We start from the raw sequence: 27,873 nt of genomic DNA on the forward strand, positions 1-27,873 counted from the left end.
GTTTGTCTATACCGGGATGCCTACCAGGTGGAGGAGTCACTTATGGCACTCGGCCAAGCCAAGTATTTTTTCCACCCTTGACTTGGCAAGTGGATTCTGGCAAGTTCCAGTGAGAGACTAAGATCGTGAAATGACTGCATCTGTCAACCCCCCCCCCCCCCCCCCCGGGGACTATTCAAGTTTAATATGGCATGCCCTTGGAGCTTAGTAATACCCCCAGCACATTCTAGCACCAAATTGGGACATGCCTGGGAGGCTTCAGCTTTGAGACTATGCTAGGCTACTTGGACAATATCATTATTTTCTCCGAAACTTTTGAGGACCACATTAAGCACTTGGACTGGGTGTTCACCCACCTAACACAGAACGATTTGAAACTCAAGCCCAGTAAATGTTGTTTTATGAGACAGAGTGTCTAGTACCTAGGACACATTATAAAAGCTTGGACCCATCTAAGATCCAGGCTGTACAGGACCAGCACCCCCTACAGACTGTCACTGAGCTAAGCTCCTTCTTAGGACTGGTGGGATACTATCCCTAAGTTCATCAAATAGCTGCCCCTCCAGATCCCCACCCTCCATCTAAGCCCAGTGGCAGGACCCTCAGCAACATTCCTTTGAAACTCCTAAACAAATGTTGACTTTGGCACCTTTATTGGCCTATGCAGACTCCTTAAAGCCTTTCTGAATGTATACAGATGGGAGCTTACAAGGCCTGGGAACTGTCCTGGCTCAAGTGCAGGACGGCTGTGAACGAGTGATTGCCTATGTGAGCCGCAGCCTGTGGCCCACTGAGAAAACCCCCACAATTACAACTACTTCAAATTATAGATGCTGGCACCAGTCTGAGAAGTTTGCAGAGTACCTCGCAGGTGTGGATATAGGGGTCTTGATTGAAAACAATATCCTTGCTTATTGGACACGGCGAAACTGGGGGTGTTGGAGCAAAGGTGGGTTTCTTGACTGGTACAGTTCAAGTATAATATCCACTACAAGCCTGGGCAGCTTAATGGGCACGCAGATGCTCTGTGCTGCTATCCAGTTGAACTCCCTGGGAAGGATGTGAACTCTAGCCAGGAGGAAAATCGAGGTAGCCCCTGGCCTGCCCACAGCAGCCACCTTGTGCTCCCTCAAGGAGCAAGTCACAGTCCCGGTCCCACAGGCGGAGCCCTCCAAAATCCACAACCGTGAGGAATAGATACTGATTCAGGAGAAGGATCTCGAATGCTTCCTTTCGCTGCCGCCTCCGTGGTATCCAGAAGTCGCATACCACTCCTTACCACCCACAGGGAAATAGAACTTGTGAATGGTTCAACCAGACCCTGCTGGGCATGTTACAGACTCTCGAACAAGGGCACCATGTGGGGGGGCCGTCGTGTGAGCCTACAACAACACGGTCTATTGCGCCACAGGCCACATGCTCTTCTTCCTGATGTACAGGCGATATGGCCAGCTACCGGTAGACCTCCTACTGGGTTCTCCAGAGATTTTGCCCCCCAGATGCCTAGCAGCTGGGTGCAGGAACATTGGGATTGGATACAAAAAGCCAAACATGTGGTATTGGATAGACACAAGGATTTGGCCAAAGATTCTGCCCTAGAGGAACAGCAGTTGTGACCAGGGGACTGGGTGTTGGTGAAAAATACCAAGAATGAAAGGGGCAGTAAACTGGAGCCCAAGTGGGGGGGCGTACTTCTTATCATGTTGAGGAACAGCCCTTTCCTCCAACTCCAGTATACGACGTAGTCTCAGAGGGACCCACTCCCATCATGCACATGTAAACGGGCCCTTGGAGTAGGGTAAGGCTGCAGCCAGATTTTTACGGCTCTGTTGCAATTTTTCTTTTACTTTTTGCCCGATGTACCCATTGTCAGCAGGACAGAAAGTGAGGGGAAATCCAGTTTCTCGGAGCAAAATTGGAACAATTCTTATTTTAGACACTTTGATAAGAGAGACCTCAAGTCTTTACCTGCATAACGCGAACTACAGGATTCTGGAGGCGGAACATATTCACAGGCAGAGGAATGATATTCTTGAGGCGTCCTATAAACAGATTAGGCAGAAAGGTCAAAGGTCATATCAAGAGATTCTGGATCAATTGGATAATGCCCACCGCCACCATGCATATTATTTAAATATCGAACAAACATTTGCAAGATTTTTCCTCAATCCTAATGCATTCAAATGGAAGAAAAAACAATTGGGGGCCAACCCACCATTCAGGAATGGAAGTAGTATTTTCAGGGCAATGTTCAGTGTATTCTGCATGGCATCCACCTACAGACAAAAGGGGGAAAATAGCTTTATTACTAAATTCTACAATGCACAACAGAGTCACAAATCTGTAAAATTTGTAAACAGTATGTATTATCTACATTGTCACCACTTATACAGTCTCTTTCCAAAAAAAAAAATAAATAGAATGGGGCAAATGGAATATTCTCAGGCTATGTTCTCTGCTGATTGAATTTGCGAATGGGAGAAAATACCACAATATGGCAGCAGTACACCTGTACCATGCCCGCAGCACTGCATCTCCTGTAGTATGCCTGCAGCCCCGCATTATCCTGTACCATGTCCGCAGCCCTGCATTCTCCCGTACCATGTCTGCAGCCTTGCATTCTTCTGTACAATGCCCACAGCCCTGCATTCTCCTGTACAATGCCCACAGCTCTGCATTCTCCTGTACCATGTCCGCAGCCCTGCATTCTCCTGTTCCATGCTCGCAGCCCCGCATTCTCCGGTACCATGCCCGCAGCCCCGCATAATCCGGTACCATGCCTGCAGCCCCGCATTCTCCTGTACCATGTCCGCAGCCCCGCATTCTCCTGTACCATGTCCGCAGCCCCGCATTCTCCTGTACCATGCCCGCAGCCCCGCATTCTCCTGTACTATGTCCGCAGCCTGCATTCTCCTGTACAATGCCCACAGTCCTGCATTCTCCTGTACCATGCCCACAGCCCTGCATTCCCCTGTACCATGCCCGCAGCCCTGCATTCTCCTGTACCATGTCCGCAGCCCTGCATTCTCCTGTACCATGCCCACAGCCCTGCATTCTCCTGTACCATGCCCACAGCCCCACATTCTCCTGTACCATGTCCGCAGCCCCGCATTCTCCTGTACCATGTCCGCAGCCCCGCATTCTCCTGTACCATGCCCGCAGCCCTGCATTCTCCTGTACCATGTCCGCAGCCATTGCAAACTTATATTCTGAGGTTTTAATTACATTATTTTAATATAGTCAGTCGTGAACTTAAGTGGGCCGGTCTAAGGCATGAAACTCCAGGGCTGAAATTAAGTCCCACTTCGGCCCTGCTGTGGAGCTTGTATAACAGTGTAAATTTGCTGTCCCCTCAAAATAATTCAACACATACCCATTAATGTCTAAACCGCTGTCAATAAAAGTGAGTAAACCCCTAAGTAGAAATGTCCAAATTGGGCCCAAAGTGTCAATATTTTGTGTGGCCACCATTACTTTCCAGCACTGCCTTAACCCTCCTGAGAATGGAGTTCACCAGAGCTTCACAGGTTGCCACTGGAGTCCTCTTCCACTCCTCCATGACGACATCACGGAGCTGGTGGATGTTAGAGACCTTGCGCTTCTCCACCTTCCATTTGAGGATGTCCCACAGATGCTCAATAGGGTTTAGGTCTGAAGACATGCTTGGCCAGTCCATCACCTTTACCCTCAGCTTCTTTAGCATAGCAATGGTTGTCGTGGAGGTGTGTTTGGGGTCGTTATTGTGTTGGAATACTTCCCTGCGGCCCAGTCTCCGAAGGGAGGGGATCATGCTCTGCCTCAGTATGTCACAGTACATGTTGGCATTCATGGTTCCCTCAATGAACTGTAGCTCCCCAGTGCTGGCAGCACTCATGCAGCCCCAGACCATGACAATCCCACCATCATACTTGACTGTAGGCAAGACACACTTGTCTTTGTAGTCCTCACCTGGTTGCGTAGTTATTTAGTAGGGTGTCATGGCTTCCAGATGTGCCTGCTGAGGGGAGAAGTATCCTCACTGGCTCCTATGAGAGGCAGTATGGAAAGCCCAATCAGGGGACACATCCAAGCTTGTAGCTACCCCAGAAGGCAGATTGTGCTGCAAAGGATTCTGGGAGTGGGTATAAGTTTGGGGGAAGTGCGTGACAGGATGTCTTTGGTGGGAGCAGAGTCCCAGGAGGAAGAGTGCGGCTGTCTCTCCTCCTGTCTGAGGAAGGTGGATGTCTCGGGGTGTCGTCTGAGGATCCAGAGAGTGTTGAGCTGAGCTGAGCGGATCCGGTGTGCCAAGAGCCTGCGGAGCGTGAGAGGGGTCCAGTCCCAGGGAAGCCTACACAGGTCATGAGTACTGAGGATTGCCCCTGGGGGGGGTCTGCCAGAGTCAGAGAGGACCACTCCGGAAGAGGTTCTGGGATCCAGTGCCAGCTAGCTGAAAGGGGGTACCTAGGTTGAGGACCCTGAAGTTACAGAGGGGGGTACATAGTCAGTGAACCCCGAAGAATTCAAGTTAAAGGGGGCACCTGCAGTTGGGCCCTGAAGTGTACAGTGTGTGTCAATTAACAGTTGCAGCTTCACAGAAACCTACAACGTACTACCTCAAGCCAGTGCAAGGCGGGAGGGGAGTATTCAGTGACTTTGCAGTGCAGCAGTGTCAGTAATTCTACAATTCCCAGTCCTAGGTCTTCTGGACTTATAGTCGAGGATTCAGCACTTCTATCAAGCTACAGTGTGTTCTCAGTGTTAAGGAGCTTTGACGGGCATTTTTCTAGAATTAAGTCCCAATTGTAATTAGTTGAGCCTAAAGGAGTATCCCACTCATTCCCTTCTCCCATCCCCTTAAATCCAATAAAACAACAAAACAAAGATGCCGTAGTTGTCAATGTCTCAGTTCTCACACCCAGGGTCGCAGCTCACATGGGCTGGAGAGGTAACCGGTAACAATGGCAGACCCACATCAGGCCACAGGCCTGGAAATCTTGCTACATAGTGTATTTCTATCTCAACAATGCCCAGTGTAGAAACATGGAACTAACTTACCTTTACCGTTCCCACACTGGACTGAACCAAGGTAAGCGAGAAACTGTAAAAAAGAAAAAAGAAGACTGAGGTGGACATCCAAAACTTACACACTTCGCTTTGGAAAAATTAGCTTGGAGGGGTTTTTTTTTTTTTAAAGAAAACAATAACAAGCACGCAAACATACCAACAAAAAAAAACAGTAACCCTTCAGAAGATAAATCAGATATTTCTTTTTGAGAAATACCTTTAATCATGTAGTCTCCTGACCAGGGCTGGGACACGGGGTGGGCAGGAGAGACGGCTGCCCAGGGCGCAATGGTTTTTGTAGGGATGAGGGGGGCACCCTGACCCTAATGGGAAGGGTGGGCGCAGTTTGGCATCTTTACCCTGGGCGCTGGGATGACCTTGTCCCAGCACTGCTCCTGACTTATGTACTGAGGACATGGTAACTTCCTCTTCTAGCAGGCAGGTGATCTCTCCTCCTGGACGTTTGGACATGTGAGCACCACATGGTCCAGAAGTAATGTGAGCCCAGGATGCAGGTGATGCTTTTTTTTTTTTTTTTTTTTTTTGCTTTCTGGGTCCCCATTAAGTGGATTCATCCGCTACATAGAGGCCCCATATCCTATGCATGGATGTATTATTTTTATTCTATATTTTGTTATATACACTTGCATATTTTTAAATGCAAGTGTTTGTATGCTACATATAACCCGATTCTGTTGTTTTTAATATCACTATAGCCAGATTAGTTTGGATGCAGCATCCAAAAACTGGTAAATAAACCACTGATACACCAAATAAACCTATGTAAAAAAAAATAAAAATAAATAAATATATAAATATATATATATATATATATATATATATATATATATATATATATATATATAAATACATAAATATATATAAATACATAAATATATATAAATACATAAATATATATATATATATATATATATATATATATATATGCAAAAAATAAATAACTAGCATATGGCTGCATCCAAATGTCATACAATCATTTACAAGAGCAATATAGCAATATATTGAAATACAACATGGGCAATATGGCCCCCAAATTTCCCTGCCGCAGACATCTTTTTCTATCTGTTCTTCACCCTATCAGATCACTATGAGATTCTGAATGTGATCTCTTAGTGATGTAGATCTGGTTAGCCATGCTATCCACAGTGGCAGAATTCACTTACACCTACCCCCTCCTTCTCCATCCCACCAGTGCCATGGTACTCGCCTCCCACCACTTCAAGAAACAATGCCCTACACAAAATCTTTACTTGGTACCTCTTGTGGTATAAAGTCAAGCCTAAGGCCAAAATATAAACATTACTGGGCTACTGCGATGTCTGGTGTTATTCAGAGTCTACAGGTATGTTTTTAGAACAGGAAACAAACCTTTATTCATCTATAACAAGGGTCTCCAAACTTTCCAAATAAAGGGCCAGTTTATTGTCCTTCAGACTTTAGAAGACCTGGACTGCGGCCAGTGGGAGTAGATAAGGTCTCAGGCTTGGCTGTCAGTGGAAGCAAACATTTCCCTGGTATCAGTGGAAGCAAACATTTCCCTGGTATCAGTGGGAGTAAACATTGCCAGATTTGGTACTAAGGGGGAGTAGTGCCCCATATATGTGTTTGTGGAGTTCTCCTTGGCCTTAAAGTCCCATAACCCATAGGGGGTTCTCCTATTGTGCTATAATTGGGATGTTGGCAACGAGACACCCAACTATGCAAGGGTGAGTGAGTATTGACATCCGTGGCATCATAGGGTGGAATAATGCTCCATTATTGGTGTCAGTGGAAAAAATGGTGCCCAGTCTTTGGTTTTTAGATGGCAGAATAGCGTGTTGTATTAGTGGGAGAAATAGTGCCAACAGGGCTGGATAAAGGCAAGCAAAGGGCCACGTGTGGCCACTGGGCAACATTTTAGAGACCACTGATCCATAACAGAAAAAACTGGCTAAAATTGGTTAAAATTTGCAGGACATTCCAGGTTTTCTGAGCCTGTCTTGTATTGTAATGCGTGAGTGAATCTGTTTTTGAAGCACCACATCCTGTCATTCAAATCCAAATACAAGTTTATCCCAACGACAGATTGTTTATAAAGCCAACATGTTTCATAGTTACATAGTTATATCGTTACATAGTAGTTGAGGTTGAATAAAGACATCAGTCCATCCAGTTCAACCTGTACAGATGTGTGTGTCAGTGGCCTGATCATTTACCATAACCCTGAATGTTGGGATCTGTGAGATGTACGTCCAAGAGACTTTTAAAAGTACCCATACTCCCCGCAGCTACCACCAATTGTGGAAGAGAGCTCCACATTCTCACTGCCCTTACAGTGAAGAACCCCTTACGCAGCTTAATGTTAAACCACCTCTCCTTGAATCTCATTGTGTGGCCACGTGTCCTCTTGCACTCCTTGGGACTAAATCGTTTTCTACCTATGCTAGGATCGCCATTGAGGTATTTGTAAATTACTATCATGTCCCCTCTCAGGCGTCTCCTCTACAAGGAGAATAAATTAAGCGCTTGTAATCGCTCCTCATAATTAAGGTCCTCCAATCCCCTAATTAGTTTAGTTGCCCTTCTTTGGACTCTCTCCAGTTCCAGCACATCCTTTCTGAGTACTGGCGACCAGAACTGGGCAGAATACTCCAGATGTGGCCGGACCAGAGTTTTATAAAGTGGAAGGATTATAGTTTTATCTCTGGAATATATCCCTTTCCTTATGCATGCTAATGTTCTGCAGGATTTGACAGCTTCAGCTTGACATTGCATGCCAATACTTAGTCTATCTTCAACTAGAACCCCCAAATCCTTCTCCATCCTGGATTCCCCCAGAGGTTCCGCCCCTAGAGCATAATTTGCGTTTATGATTTTTGCCCCCAACTGTAATACCTTACATTTCTCTACATTAAATCCAGAGGCGTAAATAGAACCTTTAGGGCCCTGGTGCAACCATGAAACCATGAAGGACCCCCTCCCCCCCGGACCCCCTGGCCGAGGCCCTTCCTTTTAAGCCTAGTTTTTATTTTTTGGTACTTTCATTGTATTATTTTTTATTGTAGCACCCTACAGGTAGGTGCTAGTTAAATGCATAGTGGGCCTTGTCTGCCTAACAGCAGGGCCATGATTTATTTTTGGTAGGGTGTCATGGCTTCCAGGTGTGTCTGCTGAGGGAGGAGTCTCCCCACTGGCTCTGTGAGAGGCTTCTCATAGGGCAGTGGAGGAAACCCAATCAGGGACACATTCAGGCTTGTAACTACCCCAGGAGGCAGATTCTGCTGCAAAGGATTCTGGGAGTGGGTATAAGTTTGAGGGAGGTGCATGACTCAGCGTCTTTGGCAGGAATCAGAGTCTTAGGAGGGAGAGGATGTCCTCCTGTCAGAGGAAGGGGATTTCTTGGGTGCTGCCTGAGAATTTAGAGAGTGCTGAGTTGAGCTTAGGGGATCCGGTGTGCCGATAACCAGCAGAGAACGAGAGGGGTCAAGTCCCTGGAAAGCCTACACAGGTCGTGAGTACTGAGGATTGCCCCTGGGGGTTTGCCTAGTGTCAGAGGGGACCACTCCGGAGAAGGTTCTAGGATCTAAGTATCAGCTAGCTGTAAAAGGGGTACTTGGTCAGAGGACCCTGAAGTGACAGAGGGGGTACCTAGGTTGAGGACCCTGAAGAGTTAAAGGGGGCGCCTGCAGTTTAGGCCATGAAGAGTTAGTGCACAGTGAGAGTGCATCAGTTGAGAGTTGCAGCCATACAGGATTTCACAACAAGCTACCTCAAATCAGTGCAAGGCTGGAGGGGGTAGTCAGTGACTTTTGAGTGCAAGTGGTGTCAGAAGTTCAGTATTCTACAGTCCTGGATCTTCTGGACTTAAGTCGGAGTTCCAGCACAGCTTTCAGAGTTACAGTGTGTTCAAAGCGCCAGTAAGCGTTGGCTAGCGCCGGCTGGCGTCAAGACAGAAGACAGAAGTCCCAGAATTGTACATAGTCGAGCCAAAGGAGTATCCCACTCATTCCCTTCTCCCATCCCCTAAAAATACAATAAAACAACCAAACAAAGATGCTGGAGTTGTCAATTTCCCCGTTTCTCACACCCAGGGTCGCAGCTCACATGGGTTGGTGAAGTAACCGGTAACCATGGCAGACCCACATCAGGCCCAATGCCTGGAAGACCTGCTACATTATCATTTTATTTTTACTTTTTTACAATGTCACTGACTATGACTCTGTCCATTCAGAAAAGGAAGGAGCTGGTAAATTACATATGTACCGACCCCTTCCTGGTTCTCTATTGTGACACATCCCCTGCAGCAGCCGGCAGGAGAGGGAAGGGAGCACAGTGGGGGGCGGGGGGGACGGTAGGGGGGGGCAGCACAGTTGGGGGGGGGGACCAAGGGAGCACACAGGGGCCCAGAGACAGCAGAACACAAGTGAACTGGATAGGAGGAGTGACGGGGGCAGCATACAGAGGAACCAATCTCCTCAATTTTCCTCCTGCAGCTACAGGAGGAAAAAGGAGGACCATGATTTCTATACATGCTGTCCCCCCACCCCCCCTCCCCAACCGGGTGTACAGGAGCCCCTTCCCTGGAGCATGGGGCCCGGTTGCACTTGCAACCCCTGTAGTTACGCCCCTGATTAAATCTCATTTGCCACTCTGTTATTTTGTTCAGGGCAGTAACCCCCTTCATCAGGGTTATAGAAAATTTAACAGTGTATGTTGACTCGGCAATCGATACACAGTTGGGATTTATTATAGTTCATAGAACAGCATCCATCAGCAGCTGGTTCAAGTAACAACTCCTGAAGGGGCGGAGCTACATCCCTAAAATGCATTAAACAGTCTATCATTCGAATAAGCTTGCTCTGGGCTTGAACATCACAGTGTGGAGCTTCAGGTCATTTATCCCTATAACAACTCAAGGCGATCACAGGAAACCTCTGGAGTGCAGAATCTGCCAGCCCAATATTCAGATTATAGAGCAGCCATACCATTGGATGATATCAATAATATAAAATAAACATATAAAGAGATTTCAGGGTTCCAGCCCCATTCATCCACCTTCCCGAGATTGTACTGTTACAGTTGAACATATTTCCTAAAAGGCATTTACTATTAATAGACACAAATCTCTCAATATTTCATTTGCAGGAAGAGGATAAAAGTTGAAATTGCTGTAGGTCAGTCTGATATCTTTTCACACATGCGTGAGCTGGTTCAGGGAAAGTTCATATCGATCTTTTCTTGGCTGCTGATGAAGAGGAACTTTTCATTCGATCGTTATATAAAACGCTCGTTAAATCGCAGATGCGAGTGATTAGTGTGGGATTTGGTCAGAAAGAGGAAGTGAATGTAAGAAGTAATCTATAATAGTATTACAATCAGCAACTTAAAGGCCACCAATGGACCTGCAGCGAGTGATCTGCATTGATTTTACAATGCACTAGTAACACCGGCTTAAATCTGAGCTCCGAGATAAGCAAATATTGTCTAAATACATCCATTATGTATATTGTTACTTGACTCTTGGTGTGCTTTGTGTGTTTCTTCCAGATCTGTGCAGTAATCCAGTGCGAGACTTCCTGTAATATAGACTGCTCACGGCTGCACTCTCTTCTTTACCAGGGTGACTGGTCTTGTCTCCGCCCCCCTCTTGTAGTTTTCTGCAGACAGCCTGTAGTGGGTGCAGCCTGTTGGGCCCCTCCCACAGCTCTGCACAGGCCCCTCCCACAGCTCTGCACAGGCTACGCACAGCACAGTGATGATCTCACTTCAACCCAGACTAGCTAAAAATCTGGATCACTGCACGTTGGTCACTGCATTGGGGGCATGTACGCTGGTCACTGCATTGGGGGAATGTACGTTGGTCACTGCATTGGGGGCATGTATGCTGGTCACTGCATTGGGGGCATGTATGCTGGTCACTGCATTGGGGGCATGTAAGCTGGTCACTGCATTGGGGGCATGTATGCTGGTCACTGCATTGGGGGCATGTACGCTGATCTCTGCATTGAAGGGGGCATGTACGCTGGTCACTGCATTGAAGGGGGCATGTACGCTGGTCACTTCATTGAAGGGGGCAGGTAGGCTGGTCACTGTGCATTGAAAGAGGGCACGCTGGTCACTGTGCATTGAAAGGGGGCACGCTGGTCACTGTGCATTGAAAGGGGGCACGCTGGTCACTGTGCATTAATAGGGGGCACGCTGGTCACTGTGCATTGAAAGGGGGCACGCTGGTCACTGTGCATTGAAAGGGGGCACGCTGGTCTCTCTGCATTGAAAGGGGGCACGCTGGTCTCTCTGCATTGAAAGGGGGCACGCTGGTCTCTCTGCATTGAAAGGGGGCACACTATACCTTAATTACTGAAGGCCCCTTTCACACTTTTGCGACCTCAAAGTCACGCAATTTTTTACAGCGTTTTTTGGCGCAAAGCAATGCCTATTACATTTTTCTGTTTGCGCCCCCCCCCAAACATTTTGAGCACCAGCCACCACTGGATTTTGACCCATTTTTCCACTCAAAGTCTTCAAATCTTGAAGGTTCTGTGGGCCTCTTCTATGAACTCTGATTTTTACTTCTTTCCATAGATTTTCTATTGGATTCAAGTCAGGTGATTGGCTGGGCCATTCTAGCAGCTTTATTATCTTTCTTTGAAACCAACTTCCAAGTTTGCTTGGCTTTGTGTTTGGGATCATCGTCTTGTTGAATTGTCCATCCTTGTTTCATCTTCATCATCCTGGTAGATGGCAGCAGATTTTTATCAAGGATGTCTTGGTACATTTTTCCATTCATCCTTCCTTCAATGAAATTAAGTTTGCCAGTGCTGTATGCTTAAAAACAGCCCCACACCATGATGGTCCCACCTTCAAACTTCACTGTTGGTATGGGGGTGTTTTTGAGGTTTTGTGCAGTGCCTTTGACCTCCAAACACGGTGTGTATTATGGCATCCAAAGACTTAAATTTTGGTCCCATCTGACCAGACTATATTCTCCCAGTATTTCACGGGCTTGTCTAAATGTTGTTCAGCAAACTTTAAATGAGCTTCAACATGCTTTTTCTTCAGCAATGGAGTCTTGTGTGGTGAACGTGCATACAGGCCCTGGCGGATGAGTGCATTACTTATTGTTTTCTTTGAAACAATTGTACCTGCTAATTCCAGATCTTTGTGAAGCCCTCCACAAGTGGTCACTGGCTCTTGGACAAATCTTTAGATAATTCTTTTCACTCCTCTGTAAGAAATCTTGCAAGGAGCACCTGGTCGTGGCCAGTTTATGGTGAAATTATGTTCTTTTTATGTACAGATTATGGCCCCAACAGTGCTCACTGGAACACTCAGAAGTTTAGAAATCCTTCTGTAACCAATGCCATTAGTATGTTTTGCAACAATAAGGTTGCAAAGATCTAGAGAGAGAGCTCTTTGCTTTTACCCATCATGAGATATTTCTTGTGTGACACCTTGGTAATGTGACACCTTTTCATAGGCCATCCGTTGAGACTGGACCATCTAAAATGAATTTGCACTGACAATGGGCAGGATTGCTTTCTAATTAATGACCGATGTCAGCTGGTGTCTTGGCTTTTACATGCCTTTTTGCCCTTCCCTTTTTTTATGTGTTCAATACTTTTCCCCCATGTCATTCCATTTTATTACACATGTAACACCCTCCTAGGTAGGTGGTAGAAGAGAGTATAGTTTTTGGGTCTTTCTGCTTACCAGAGAGATCATCAGGTAATTGTATATTGTTCTTTGCCTACCAGAGAGCAGGATCCATTGATAGGGTCTGCTCATGGTGCTCAGGTGCAGCTCAGCTTGTCTGTAATGTTTCACACTGGTTCAATAGGGAGGCATATTGGACAGAGGTAGGAAACCTGAAAAGTGAGGGCACAGGCATTTTGGTACAGCCCTGGTGATTGGTAGAGGAAACTGTCTCAGTGCATGCTGGGATACTGTATAAATGCCAAGGACACATATAGCACCCTCCTAGGTAGGTGCTAGAAGATTGTATAGTTTTTGGGTCTTTCTGCTTACCAGAGAGATTGTCAGGTAAATTGATATTGTTCTTTGCCTACCAGAGAGAAGGATCCATCGGTAGGGTCTGCTCATGATGCTCAGGTGCAGCTCAGCTTGTCTGTAATGTTTCACACTGGTCCAATAGGGAGGCATATTGGACAGTGGGAGGAAACCTGAAAAGTGAGGGCACAGGCATTTTGGTACAGCCCTGGTGATTGGTAGAGGGAACTGACTCCAACCATGGGGCACTATTCCTTCCCTCGACCACCACCATGGGGCACTATTCCTTCCACTGACCCCCACCATGGGGCACTATTGCTTTCACTGACCCCCACCATGGGGCACAATTCCTTCCCTCGAACCCCACCATGGGGCACTATTCCTTCCACTGACCCCCACCATGGGGCACTATTTCTTCCACTGACCTCCACAATGGGGCACTCTTCTTCCCACTGACACCAATGATGGAGCACTATTCCTCCCACTGACACCAATGATGGGGCACTATTCCTTTCACTGACCCCCACCATGGGGCACTACTCCTTCCACTGACCACCACCATGGGGCACTATTTCTTCCACTGACCCCCACCATGGGGCACTATTCCTTCCACTGACCCCCACCATGGGGCACTATTGCTTCCACTGACTCCCACCATGGGGCACTATTCCTTCCACTGACTCCCACCATGGGGCACTATTCCTTCCACTGACTCCCACCATGGGGCACTATTCCACCCACTGACCTCCACCATGGGGCACTATTCCTTCCACGGACACCCACCATGGGGCACTATTCCTCCACTGACACCAATGATGAGGGACTATTCCTCCCACTGACACCAATGATTAGGCACTATTCCTCCCACTGATACCAATGGTGGGGCACTATTCCTCCCACTGACACCAATGATGAGGGACTTTTCCTCCCAACGACAACAATAGTAAAGGCACTATTGCTGCTACTAATACCAATAGTGGAGGCACTATTCATCGCACTAATACCTCCTCCTACTGACAACAGCAGTGCTGCATAATTTTTTTACTCCCGCTGACTACCAAGTCTGAGGACTTATCCACTCCCACTGGCCACAGTTTCCCCCCGAAGTCTGAAGGACAGTAAACTGGCCCTTTGTTTAGAAAGTCTGCAGAGCATAATTCCAAGTTCTAGTGTCCCGATGTAATGACATCATTCTTAGGATGACAGGTTTATGTTGTTTGGTTCTTATTATGTAATGATTTGAGCATAAGATCAATTATTAATAGGCAAATTATAGCTATGGATGGATCATGAATCATGAATAGATGGATCATGAATTAGAGAAGCTTACTTTTTCACAGATATTGTTGCTCCCGCTGTCTCTTCAGATAATATAATATTAACACCGATGAGGGAATCCTGAGAAGAAATGATGATGTCTTAGTATTTGCATTTTTAAATAGATACAATGCACTGAATTGTGCTATAAGCCCCCATTCACATCGGGCCGATTTGACATGTCAAATCGCATGCCAATTCAGAGCCTATTGCCGGCAACGTCACCGTCCTAATCGGTGCGACACCGACTTTGCAGTGCCGCACCGATTCCCAAGTAGTTCCTGCACTACTTTTGGTGAGTTTGGGGGGGAGGGGGGGGTTAGATTTCAATAGACATCTGTGCATAAACCCGCACAGATGTCTGTCAAATCGCCCCCGAACTAGCACTGAAATGCAGGTTTGAAATCGTGCGAGTTCAGCTGTACTCGCATGGTTTTAAACCCACTCTCAGTGTGAACCTAGGCTAAATGTGAAGCTATATTCAGACTGAGTGAAGATAAAATTCAGTGGCTTACCTTTCTTCAAAATGCTTCCCTTTCCTCTTCCTCCAGACACTTCCCTTACTTACCTTTTCCTCCAGACACTTCCCTTACCTCTTTCTCCAGACACTTCCTTTACCTCTTCCTGCAGACACTTCCCTTACCTCTTCCTCCAGACACTTCCCTTACCTCTTACTCGAGACACTTCCCTTACCGCTTCCTCCAGACACTTCCATTACCTCTTCCTCCAGACACTTCCCTTACATCTTTCTCCAGACACTTCCCTTACCTCTTCCTCCAGACACTTCCCTTACCGCTTCCTCCAGACACTTCCCTTACCTCTTCGTCCAGACACTTCCCTTACCTCTTCGTCCAGACACTTCCCTTACCTCTTCCTCCAGACACTTCCCTTACCTCTTCGTCCAGACACTTCCCTTACCTTTTCTTCCAGACACTTACCTTACCTCTTCCCCCAAGACACTTACCTTACCTCCTCATCCAGACACTAACCTTACCTCTTCCTCCAGACACTTCCCTTACCTCTTCCTCCAGACACTTCCCTTACCCCTTCCTCCAGACACTTCCCTTACCTCTTCCTCCAGACACTTCCCTTACCTCTTCCTCCAGACACTTCCCTTAGCTCTTCTTCCAGACACTTCCCTTACCTCTTCCCCCAAGACACCCACCTTACCTCTTCCTCCAGACACTTCCCTTACCTCTTCCCCCAAGACATCCACCTTACCTCTTCCTCCAGACACTTCCCTTAGCTCTTCTTCCAGACACTTCCCTTACCTCTTCCCCCAAGACACCCACCTTACCTCTTCCTCCAGACACTTCCCATACCTCTTCCTCCAGACACTTCCCTTACCTCTTCCTCCAGACACTTCCCTTACCTCTTCCCCCAAGACACCCACCTTACCTCTTCCTCCAGACACTTCCCTTACCGCTTCCTCCAGACACTTCCCTTACATCTTCCCCCAAGACACCCACCTCACCTTTTCCTCCAGACACTTCCCTTATCTCTTGCTCCAGACACCTGCCTTACCTCTTCCTCCAGACACTTGCATTACCTCTCCTCCAGACACTTGCATTACCTCTTCTTCCAGACACTTCCCTTACCTCTTCTTCCAGACACCTGCCTTACTTCTTCCTCCAGACACTCACCTTTCCTCTTCTTCCAGACACTTACCTTACCTTTTCCTCTAAACACTTACCTTACTCCTCCTTCTAGACATTTCTTCTGACTCCTCTTCTCTATGACAATTAATTTACAGTGCCTTGAAAAAGTCTTCAAACCCATTAAAACTTTCCACATTTTGTCATGTTACATCCAAAAATGTAAATGTATTTTATTGGGATTTTATGTGATAGACTGACACAAAGTGACACATAATTGTGAAGTGGAAGGAAAATGATAAATGGTTTTCAAACTTTTTTACAAAGAAATATGTGAAAAGTGTAGAGTGCATTTGTATTCACCCCCTTTTCTCTGATGCCTCTAACTAAAATCTAGTGGAACCAATTGCCTTCAGAAGTCACCTAATTAGTAAATAGAGTCCACCTGTGTGTAATTTAATCTCAGTATAAATACAACTGTTTGTGAAGCCCTTAGGCCCCTTTCACACACTCCGTCCGTTTTTCTCAGTGGGGGATCGATCCGCCGATCCCCCGCTGAGCAGGCGGATGACAGCTGTTCTCCGCGCTGTGTGCGGAGACACAGCTGTCAGTTCCCCATGCATCTCTGTGGGGGAAATTGGATGGGAACGGACCGTCGGTCCGTTCTCATCCGATCCCATCCGCTGGACAGATGGAAAATAGGGTTTCCATCCGTCCAGATTTGACGGATCGGATGTTAGTGGACATGTCTCCGCTGACATCCAATGCCCCATAGAGATGCATGGGGGCACCGTTCAGATCCCCAAAAAAACGGACAGGTGGATCTGAACGGTCCACCTGTGTGAAAGGGGCCTTAGAGGCTTGTTAGAGAACCTTAGTAAACAAACAGCATCATGTAGACCAAGGAACACACCAGACAGGTCAGGGATAAAGTTGTGGAGATGACGAAAGCAGGGTTAGATTATAAAAATATATCCCAAGCTTTGAATATCTCACGGAGCAGTGTTCAATCCACCATCCGAAAATGTAAAGAGTATGGCACAATTGCAAACCTACCAAGACATGGCCGTCCACCTGAACTGACCGGCCAGGCAAGGAGAGCATCAACCAGAGGGGGGTGCAGCAAACATGTGGAAGAAGGTGCTCTGGTCAGATGAGACAAAAATTTAACTTTTTGGCCCAAAAGCAAAACCGTATGTGTGGTGAAAAACTAACACTGCGCATCAGCCTGAACACACCATCCCCACCGTGATAGATGGTGGTGGCATCATGCTGTGGGGATGCTTTTCTTCAGCAAGATCAGAGTTGATGGGAAGATGGATGGAGCCAAATACAGGGCAATCTTAGAGTCAGAGAAGAAAACCTGTTAGAGTCTGCAAAAGACTCGAGACTACAGTGGAGGTTCACCTACCAGCAGGACAATGACCCTAAATATACAGCCAGAGCTACGATGGAATGGTTTACATCAAAGCATATTCATGTGTTAGAAAGGCCCAGTCAAAGTCCAGACCTAAATCCAAATGAGAATCTGTGGCAAGACTTGACAATTGCTGTTCACAGACGCTCTCCATCCAATCTGACAGAGCTTGAGCTATTTTGCAAAGAAGAATGGGCAGAAATGTCCCTCTCTAGATGTGCAAAGCTGGTAGAGAAATCCCCAAAAAGACTTGTAGCTGTAATTGCAGGAAAAAGTTGGTTCTACAAAGTATTTACTCAGGGGGGCTGAATACAAATGCATGCCACACTTTTCAGATATTTGTAAAAAAATGTGAAAACCATTTATCATTTTCCTTTCACTTCAAAATTATGTGCCACTTTGTGTCGGTCTATAACATAAAATCCCAATAAAATACATTTACGTTTTTGGTTGGAACATGACAAAATGTGGAAAATTTCAAGGGGTATGAATAGTTTTTCAAGGCACTGTACTTCTTGCTCAAAACATTCCCTTACCTCTTCCTCCAGACACTTCCCTTACCTCTTCCTCCAGACACTTCCCTTACCTCTTCCTCCAGACACTTTCCTTACCTCTTTCTCCAAAAACTTCCCTTACCTCTTTCTCCAGACACTTCCCTTACCTCTTCCTCCAGGCACTTCCCTTTCTGCTTCCTCCAGACACCTCCATTTATGCTTCCTCCAGACACTCCCTTTACCTCTTCCTCCAAACACTTAGCTTACTCTTTCTTCTAGACATTTCTTCTGACTCCTCTTCTTACGGACAATTCATTTACTGCTTGCTCAAAACATTCCCTTACCTTTTATTTCAGACACTTCTCCTACCTTATCCTTAAAACAATTTCATTACCTAGGACTCCACACTTTTCCCTTACCTCTTCCTCAAGACACTTCCCTTAATGCCCCCTCTAGAAACTTACCTTACCTCTTACTCTAGACATGGGCTTTACCTCTACCTTCAAATCTCACCTTTCTTCTTCCTTTTTCATCCAAACATGGCCTTCTCTTACATTTTTCTACAGTCCATTCTAATTTCTCACCCTAAGGTCATTTCTCTTACTTTTTATTCTAGCCTCTTCCTTTTTCTTCTACAACAAACACTTATTCCTTATTACTTTGCCTTCTTATCTAACTTCTTTTGTCTCCAATATTTTTTTAACCTCTTCTAGCAGACAATACCTTCTCCATCCCCAGACAATTTCATTATGCCTTCCACCCAACACTTCCCCTATATCCTTCTCCATACACTTCCCAAACCTCCTTCTCCATACACTTTCCTTTCCTCTTCCTCCAGACACTTCCCTTTCCTCCTACTCCAGACACTTTCCTTACCCCTTCTCCAGACACTTTCCTTACCCCTTCTCCAGACACTTTCCTTACCCCTTCTCCAGACACTTTCCTTACCCAGTCCCCCAGACACTTTCCTTACTCATTCCCCCAGACACTTCCCTTTCCCCTTCCTCCAGACACTTCTCCTACTCCCTACATGTCTCTTACCTTCTTCTTTATACACGTCTCTTACCTCCTTCTCCGTACAGTTCCCTTGCTCCTTCTCCGTACACTTTCCTTGCCTCCTTCTCTGTACACTTCCTATTCCTCCTTCTCCATAAACTTCCCTTGTCTCCTTCTCCGTACACTTCCCTTGCCTCCTTCTCTGTACACTTCCCTTGCCTCCTTCTCTGTACACTTCCCTTGTCTCCCTTTCCATACACATCCCTTGCCTCCTTCTCCATACACTTCCCTTGCTCCTTCTCTGTACACTTTCCTTGACTCCTTATCTGTACACTTCCTATTCCTCCTTCTCCATACACTTCCCTTGCCTCCTTCTCCGTACACTTCCCTTGCCTCCTTCTCCGTACACTTCCCTTGCTTCCTACTCCGTACACTTTCCTTGCCTCCTTCTCCGTACACTTTCCCTACCTCCTCTTCCAGCTATCTCCTCTGTGACCCTCCTTTTTCAGACACAATGCAAATTGTTATTCAAGTATTTAGTCTCTACCACCCCTTTCTGAAACTTACAGCTTGTATCTGGAATAGGGAGATCGATGGCTTTTCAGAATACATGGCAAAGGCCTCAATAACCATAGAAGCTTGCACTGTTAGTGAATCAAGCAGGCAGGTCACCGTGGGAGCCGATCGCGCCGAGATCTGGAGCAGCAGTGGCGGTGAATCTGGGTACCGAGAAGGCAGCTGAAAGGACAACAATACCATTATAAATGCAAACATTTACATATCAGAATGAAACAATTTCTGTAAATCTAGATTACTATCTAATTTTCGTATCGAGTTATTAAGCGTGAGCTGCACTAACCAAAAACAGAACTCACAAAGAACGGTCTAAGAAGCAAAATTAGCAGTATGTGCTCCGATTTAGCTCAGTAAATATTTAGTGTCTGCAATACCTCCCAAATGTGGACGATTGAGAGTAAGTCATCAGTTTTGTTATTATTTAGGGGTGCTGCGTTTTGCATGCAATCTTAGAACCGGTTCACACTATGCCTGCAGATGAATTGCACTGGAATGCACTGGATTCAGACCATATGCAAAACGCACTCCATTTGCGATCTGCAGCAGGTGTCAATAGAAAAGTTAATGACACCCTAAACACAGGTTGCAAACCCAGTGCGCTTGCCTGCATTGGATCACATGGTACTTTTGTACCATGCGATCTGGTTACGGTGTGTTTTAAAAAGGTAGTGCATGCACTACTTTGGTGCAGTGTGGTGGGACTTTTAGCCCATGAGGGCCAGTTCACACCAGTGCATTGATCTGCGAAAAGACATCTGAAAAAAACAATCATTTCCAAAGTGTCCTATTCACACCATACCGCTGAGCATGCCTGTCAACGGACATCAAAATGTATGTAAACGGACGTCAGCGCGCGCTAAAACGCAACTAAAATGGATAGAAATGTACTTTCATTTTCCATGCATTTTAGCACAAGTCAGTATGAACTGGCCCAGAATGGGCTGAAATTGCACTGCAGAACCACATGCAAATCGCACAGGGAATGCACAGCAAGTTCTGGTGCGATTCATCTGTAGGCATGGTCTAAACCAGCCCTTAATCAGCTCAAATGTACTCATGGTCAGGGGCTCTTTGATGGGAGAAACGCCATCATGTCCATCAAAACTGAACAGACTGGAGTGTGAGCTGTCTGCAGGTTGTGCCTCCCTGGTGAGATGGATGGAACATGAGAGTGAGATCGGAGACTGCTATTTTCTATATCCTGTCAACTGTTATCAGGTATCTGTAATTTTTCGGTCTTTTAACAATTGTGTGTATATTTTTTTGCCAGTCTTATATATAGAGGTGTTAGAGTCACCTATACATTCAGTTTAATTAATTACAAATGAATTAAATTGAACAGTGGCAGGCAATCTAAGATCTTGAGAAGATCTCATAATTTAACTAAGCAATTCCACAAACGCATTTTGAGAAGGAACCCTAACAATCTATGCAACAGTACAGAAGCACCTACAATTTCATCCCATGTCTCCATAGTGCATCTCTCTGTCAATATCAATGGCACTACTATCAGCCCATCCCCACATGCCAAGGTCCTTGGTGTAGTCCTGGACTTTAAACTCTCCTTTAAGCCCCACATCCAATCACTGTCCAAATCTTGCCGCCTCAACCTCAGCAACATCTCCAAAATACGCCCCTTTCTCACCAAAGACACAAAAAAGCTCCTAGTTCACTCCCTGGTCATCTCGCACCTCGACTACTGCAATTCCCTTCTCATTGGCTTACCTCTACATAGGCTATCCATCATGAACACTGCTGCCAGACTCATCCACCTTACCAATCGCTCAGTGTTCGCTGCTCCTTTCTGTCAAGCCATCCACTGGCTTAGCCCCCAGCTACATCACTAGTCTAATCTCAAAATACCAACCTAATCGCTCTCTTCGTTCCTCTCAAAACCTCCTGCTCTCTAGCCCCCTCGTCACCTCCTCCCATACTCGCCCCTCCCATACTCGCCGACTTTTCAAGAGCCTCTCCAATCCTATGGAACTCCTTACCCTTATCTGTCTGATTATCTCCTACTCTATTAGCTTTAAGACGATCCCTGAAAACCCTCCTCTTCAGAGAAGCCTATCCTACCCACACCTAACAACTATACTTCCATTTTCTCCATCAGCCCATCCCCCACGGTTATTGCCTTTTGTTTCACTTGACCCTCCCTTCTAGATTGTAAGCTCTAACGAGCAGGGCCTTCTAATTCCTCCTGTATTGAATTATATTGTAACTGTATTGTCTTCCCTCACATTGTAAAGCGCTGCGCAAACTGTTGGCGCTATATAAATCCTGTAAAATAATAATAATAATAGTGCAGCCTCCAGGCATACAAAAGTGTCCTCTTACCTCTGGTGCATAGATTCCTAAACTTCTTATGTTTAGCCGTACTGGGGATATCGTCGGAATCTAAAATAAGCACAAGACATTTTATCCCTATTTAAATTGTAACCATTCAGTTGGTTGCCATTACTGGAAACAGTGTGACCCTTAATAAAGAGTGGTCAAACAACGCTTGTTTGCTACTCTTTAAATGGCTAACTATACTCGGAAACTACATCAAACTAAAATGTTGTGTTGATGCTAAAGGATTCTAAGCGCACATACTCAGTACAAAGGTAGTGTCATGGAAAGAAGAAGAAACAATCTCCATAGTGTAATTCCATTTAAAAACAGTAATTTAATCTGGTTAATACACTTATATTGAAATAGTATTGAACAGGCACTTGGTATACAAAACTGGCTCCTAATCCAGAAAGCAGGATGGCCTCAGCAGGATCTCGCATGAGCAGTGGCGTGTATTTCAGCTCCTCCCAACACGTTTAGTCAGAAGTGACGTCATCAGGTGATTTTGACGATTTTTACAAGCGATTGTTGACCATTCTTAATTGAAGGTCATAATGTTTCCGGGAAGCCCTCCCCACCTCTTCTCTGTGCACTGGGGGGTTGTATGGTCTTTACAACTGGAGTCATGTTGGTTGTGTTTGGATATTTACACTTATCCTTTTTTTCCCACGATTGGAAGACTACTATTTCTTAGCCATTTCTTTCTTATTTTGGACTCTTTCAATTTTAATGTGGAATCTTATTTGCACACATGGTGATGCATATTGCTCTGTTGATTTGCACACATAGTGATGAACAATGATCTGTGTATTTTTTGTTCAAATTACACTGCATGTATGTTTAACGCTGCACTTATATTAGCAATAAAGGTCTGCACACGACAATTTTCTACACCATTTAGCAACCAACACTAGATTATGCTATCCAACAGTTACATAAATGCACCAGTGAGGCCACTGAGCAATTGCTTCTTCCATCTCGGCCATCTAATATACAGTATCTCACAAAAGTGAGTACACCCCTCACATTTTAGTAGAAATTTTATTATAGCTTTTCATGTGACAACACTGAAGAAATGACACTTTTCTACAATGTAAAGTAGTGAGTGTACAGCTTGTGTAACAGTGTAAATCTGCTGTCCCCTCAAAATAACAACACACAGCCATTAATGTCTAAACCACTGTCAACAAAAGTGAGTACACCCCTAAGTGAAAATGTCCAAATTGGGCCCAATTTGCCATTTTCCTTCCCCGGTGTCATGTGACTCGTTAGTGTTACAAGGTCTCAAGTGTGAATGGGGAGCAGGTGTGTTGAATTTGGTATTATCGCTCTCACTCTCTCATACTGGTCACTGAAAGTTCAACATGGCACCTCATGGCAAAGAACTCTCTGAGGATCGGAAAAAATGATTGTTGCTCTGCATAAAGATGGCCTAGGCTATAGGAAAATTGCCAAGACTCTGAAACTGAGCTGCAGCACGGTGGCCAAGACCATACAGTGGTTTACCAGGACAGGTTCCACTCAGAACAGGCCTCCCTATGGTCAACCAAAGAAGTTGAGTGCACGTGCTCAGCGTCATATCCAGAGGTGTCTTTGTTCTTCAGCCTGTCAGTGCTCAGACCATACGCTGCACACTGCATTAAATTGGTCTGCATGGCTGTCATCCCAGAAGGAAGCCTCTTCTAAAGATGATGCACAAGAAAGCCTGCAAACAGTTTGCTGAAGACAAGCAGACTAAGGACATGGATTACTGGAACCTTTAGCTGTGGTCTAAAGAGACCAAGATAAACTTATTTGGTTCAGATGGTGTCAAGCGTGTATGGCGGCAACCAGGTGGGAGTGTCATGGTCTGGGGCTGCATGAGTGCTGCCAACACTGGGGAGCTACAGTTCATTGAGGGAACCATGAATGCCAACATGTACTGTGATATACAGAAGCAAAGCATGATCCCCTCCCTTTGAAGACTGGGCCGCAGGGCAGTATTCCCACATAATAATGACCACAAACAGACCTCCAAGACTACCACTGCTTTGCTAAAGAAGCTGAGGGTAAACATCATGGACTGGCCAAGCATGTCTCCAGACCTAAACTAAACCCTATTGAGCATCTGTGGGGCATCCTCAAACAGAAGGTGGAGGAGGCGCAAGGTCTCTAACATCCACCAGCTCTGTGATGTCCTCATGGAGGAGTGGAAGAGGACTCCAGTGGCAACCTGTGAAGCTCTGGTGAATTCCATGCCCTAGAGCAGTGATGGCGAACCTTGGCACCCCAGATGTTATGGAACTGCATTTCCCATGATGCTCAACTACACAGCAGAGTGCATGAGCATCATGGGAACTGTAGTTCCAAAACATTTGGGGTGCCAAGGTTCGTCATCACTGCCCTAGAGGGTTAAGGCAGTGCTGGATAATAATGGTGCCCACACAAAATATCAACACTTTGGGCCCAATTTGGAAATTTTCACTTAGGGGTGTACTCACTTTTGTTGCCAGCGGTTTAGACATTAATGGCTGTGTGTTGAATTATTTTGAGGGGACAGCAAATTTACACTGTTATACAAGCACCGTTGTGCAACCAACTCAAATCACTTCAACTCCCTGGCAGAGCAATGCAAGTCCCAGTACATGGTCTTCTTTAATATAAATAAAATAAAAGAATAAATAAATGTTTCTACTCACCATGTCATCGGTGATATTATAATTTAAGAACCCAGCTTTGTAGTGCACAAACCCGGCTGAGTTGGCGGAGAACTGCGACAAAGCCATGAGCAACATGCGCGAGTCAACATCTGGCAACACAAGCTTCTCCGGCTGATAGGGCATCGAGTACCCTGATTTACCAACAAAGTCCCCCTGGGGGGTATAAGAAAGGCAGTTAAAAAGGCCCTGTCATCAACTTTAAAAAATGCAGGAAAATTTACAAAGAAAATAATTATTTTAAATGTTTACATGCATGTGCCTTTGAATTTGCTATTAATATTTGACTATTCTAGGAATGGCCAGTTCCCAAAAACAGTTCCTGTTATGGGAGTGTTTCATTACTGTATGTGCTGGCCTAGCTCCATCACCCCTCCCTTCACTCTTAAGCAGGGCTGCTGTTAGAAATCACGGGGCCCCGTATAGCCTACCTGGCAGGGCCCCCCCCCCCCCCCAATATGTCAAGACAATATTTTCACTAACAATACACTAAAATCATTATTAGCGGACACAAACATAACAGAGAACCTGTGTGAATGAGCTCTTTTTTTATAGTTTTTTTTTACATTTTTTAAAAGTGAAAAAAGTTTACCGTTATTTTATTTTACAATTTTTTTTCTTACAATGTTTAATTGTTATTTTTTTTTTTTTTTTACAATTTGTTATTTTTTAACAGGATAGGGAAGCCTGCAGCGCTGCGGGAGGGAGGGGAGGGACTGCACGGTAAAGGGGGGCACATGGGGGGGGATCAGGAGCAGGCAGAACAGGAAGGGGGGATCGGTGTCGAGGAAGCGATTATGGGAATGATGCCCTGTGTCTGTGTCTCCCCCTGCAGCAGCTGAAAGCTGGCAGGAGGGGGAAAAACTGACTTCTGACTTTCAGCTGCTGCAGAGAGCCGCACAGGGCTTCTTTCTGTAATTGCCCCTCCGCCCGACTGCACCGATTCCCTGTGCTGTTGGGGCCCCCCTGTGTGCCCCCCTGTGGGGCCCTCTACAGAAGAACTGGTGGTCCCCCCTATCAGGGGCCCTGCTCTTAAGCAACCTTTTATGTAGATGGAGGAGGAGAAGTGAATTACTATAGAGTAGGGATCGACCGATATAGTTTTTTTAATGTCAATACCGATACCGATATTTTGGTCATCGGATATCAGTATCGGCTGATATCGGCCAATATTTTGGGACATGTAAAAACATTTTTTTTATTTTTTCCAGGTACTCCTTGTGGAGAGATTATTCATTATCTATTATCCATTATAGCATATATCTGAGTCTTATGAGAAATTGTCGCTTTAGCCCCATACATGTGAATCTGTGGCCAGCCAACCGAGTACAATCCACCTTTGATATATGTTTTTAATCCTGTGCAATTATGTATAATTGTTTTTAAAGTTGCTGTTTTTTTTTTTAATGAACTGGTTGCTTTAAGCTCTGGTTCCAAATCTTTTTACCTTCGAGCCATTTCCCCCTTTCCCAGCTGTGGTGAATCACTAATCAACTGAGCCATATATAAACTTTGTAGAGTCTACGGCGCTCCAGCACCTGAAGAAAGAGCGCGCCGGGTATACTGACCCCGCGCATGCTCAGAAACGCGTCGTGCCTGCCGTTTTTTCGCTGTTGGATTACACCACCCCTGGTGACGGGAGAGCGTCCATCCACCTACGGAACCTTGCAGCCGCCGGTCATCTCCATCTGACCGCTTATCGTGCACTGAGGCGGGAGGCAGCCGGCTTTCTTTCCTCCGATTAACATTGACTCAGCCACGGACGGCGCCTTGGAGTGGATGGTACACCCCCCTCCCCCCAGAGGATGTCTCAAGATCTAATGGTGTTACACAGCCTGACCTTCATTCATGTCTTGTGAGTTACCACACACATTGCCTTATATGTATTAATAAACTGTCTGCACTTAGAGCGCTTCTCCTCTGTGTTTTTTTTGCTTATACAGAATTTCCTCTTGGTCTGTGGAAGAGCGGCTCAGTGCATATGGACTATCCCCTCTTGTCAACACGCTGATCCCATACAATACAGTAATTTCCTTTTATTAGTTTCATTTATTGCTTAGTCTTTTGTTTGCCCTTTTTTGTCCTCCCCCCCCCCTCCTTGTTTTGCATTTGATTTGTCATGCACATCTCCTGTGTTGGAGGTTTTTAGCGCTCTGGTCATACATATATATACTTGTGGAGAGATCTGGGGGTCTAAAAGACCCCAAACCCCTCCTCGGCACTGAAAAGCATTCAAAACGCCAAGTTTGGCTGTTTTGAATGCTGTCAGTTTTGTGAATGTGGTGCTGAGTACCCGGAAGTGATGTCATGACATCACTTCTGGGTTTTTACATGGAGACCCGATCAGAGCCGAATGCAGCTTTGATCGGGTCTTCTGTTCGGCAGCCGTGCAGGATGGATGCCACGGAAGGCGGCGGGGAGGGGGGGGGGGAACGTCCCCTCCCGCTCCTTGCAATGACAGCCGAGCGGCTTCTCAGCCGCATCGTTTCTCATTACAAGACAGCTGACCGTAGGTTATGGACGCCGGTACCGGGATGATGCCTCTTGCTGCAGACATCACTCTGGTACAGCACTTTACGAAATATGGGCAATATTGGTAACCTCAGGGGCCGATTCCGATATATCAGGGAAAGTGCATATTGGCCCCCGATATATCGGTGGTGCCGATAATCGGTCGATCCCTAATATAGAGTGTCACTTGAGTCTGTTGGGGTGTTGGTATCACATCCAAGACAGCACCAAGCAGCAGTCTCAGGGCTTTTGGATGTCCACATAAGAGAGGCTTTTACAGGTAAATAAAATGCTGAAAACAATCATATAGGTAGAATTTTGTTGAAATTGTTGGATCTGGGTCTTTTTTAATCTGATGAGCCCCCCCGTATTTTTAACCTAGTCACCCTGCTTTCTTCTCCATCATAGTCACCTTTACAAGAAGATCAAAACGTTCACTTGTAATGAGCGGAGGTCCCAACAAATTGACTTCCACATCAGACACGGAATCCACCGGTATGGAGACTGCAAAATACAAAGAACTGATCCATTGGTTTCTGTGTCATTATTTAAGTGGTATTGCTCATTAAGGGGGTCATCCAGTTGGTAGGTTGCCCAGTCTAGAAGTTTACTAGACATATGGCATCACTATGTGCTGGAGCAATGCTTTCCATGGCACCAGGAACATATTTTTATCCACTGGTTTGAAAAGTAGAACTCCAACCAGACTTAGCAACATAAAGATGAATAGCCTATTAAAAGACAAAATGAGAAAACCAAGCTATATTCCAATATTCAGTTTCAATCCAGAGATTTCCCCAAGAGTACTTTTTTTTTTCTGAATGTCCTTAGTATGATGGCCAGCATCATTCAAACCATTCCCCCTTGAGCCTAGGTCATGCTGGACC

At 45.8% G+C, this 27,873-nt stretch overlaps 1 protein-coding gene across 1 annotated transcript in view; it reads right to left on the bottom strand.

Annotated features, from left to right (window-relative positions):
• The window catches only part of LOC309567495 (bactericidal permeability-increasing protein-like), a gene marked incomplete at its 3' end in the record, with an annotated part of 130,849 nt that overhangs the window by 28,141 nt on the left and 74,835 nt on the right, over positions 1 to 27,873 (bottom strand). Inside the window, exons 8-15 of the mRNA XM_082272882.1 lie at positions 27,399 to 27,490; positions 24,458 to 24,631; positions 21,783 to 21,842; positions 19,437 to 19,607; positions 14,381 to 14,448; positions 5,035 to 5,077; positions 2,216 to 2,276; positions 1,969 to 2,042 (exon numbers count right to left, since the gene is read on the bottom strand). Of these exons, the coding sequence (XP_082129008.1) occupies positions 1,969 to 2,042; positions 2,216 to 2,276; positions 5,035 to 5,077; positions 14,381 to 14,448; positions 19,437 to 19,607; positions 21,783 to 21,842; positions 24,458 to 24,631; positions 27,399 to 27,490 (743 nt within the window). The remainder of the gene's footprint in view (positions 1 to 1,968; positions 2,043 to 2,215; positions 2,277 to 5,034; positions 5,078 to 14,380; positions 14,449 to 19,436; positions 19,608 to 21,782; positions 21,843 to 24,457; positions 24,632 to 27,398; positions 27,491 to 27,873) is intronic.

The sequence above is a fragment of the Pelophylax lessonae genome (assembly GCF_965119305.1).
Source record: "Pelophylax lessonae genome assembly, chromosome: 11".
Classification (NCBI taxonomy): domain Eukaryota; kingdom Metazoa; phylum Chordata; class Amphibia; order Anura; family Ranidae; genus Pelophylax; species Pelophylax lessonae.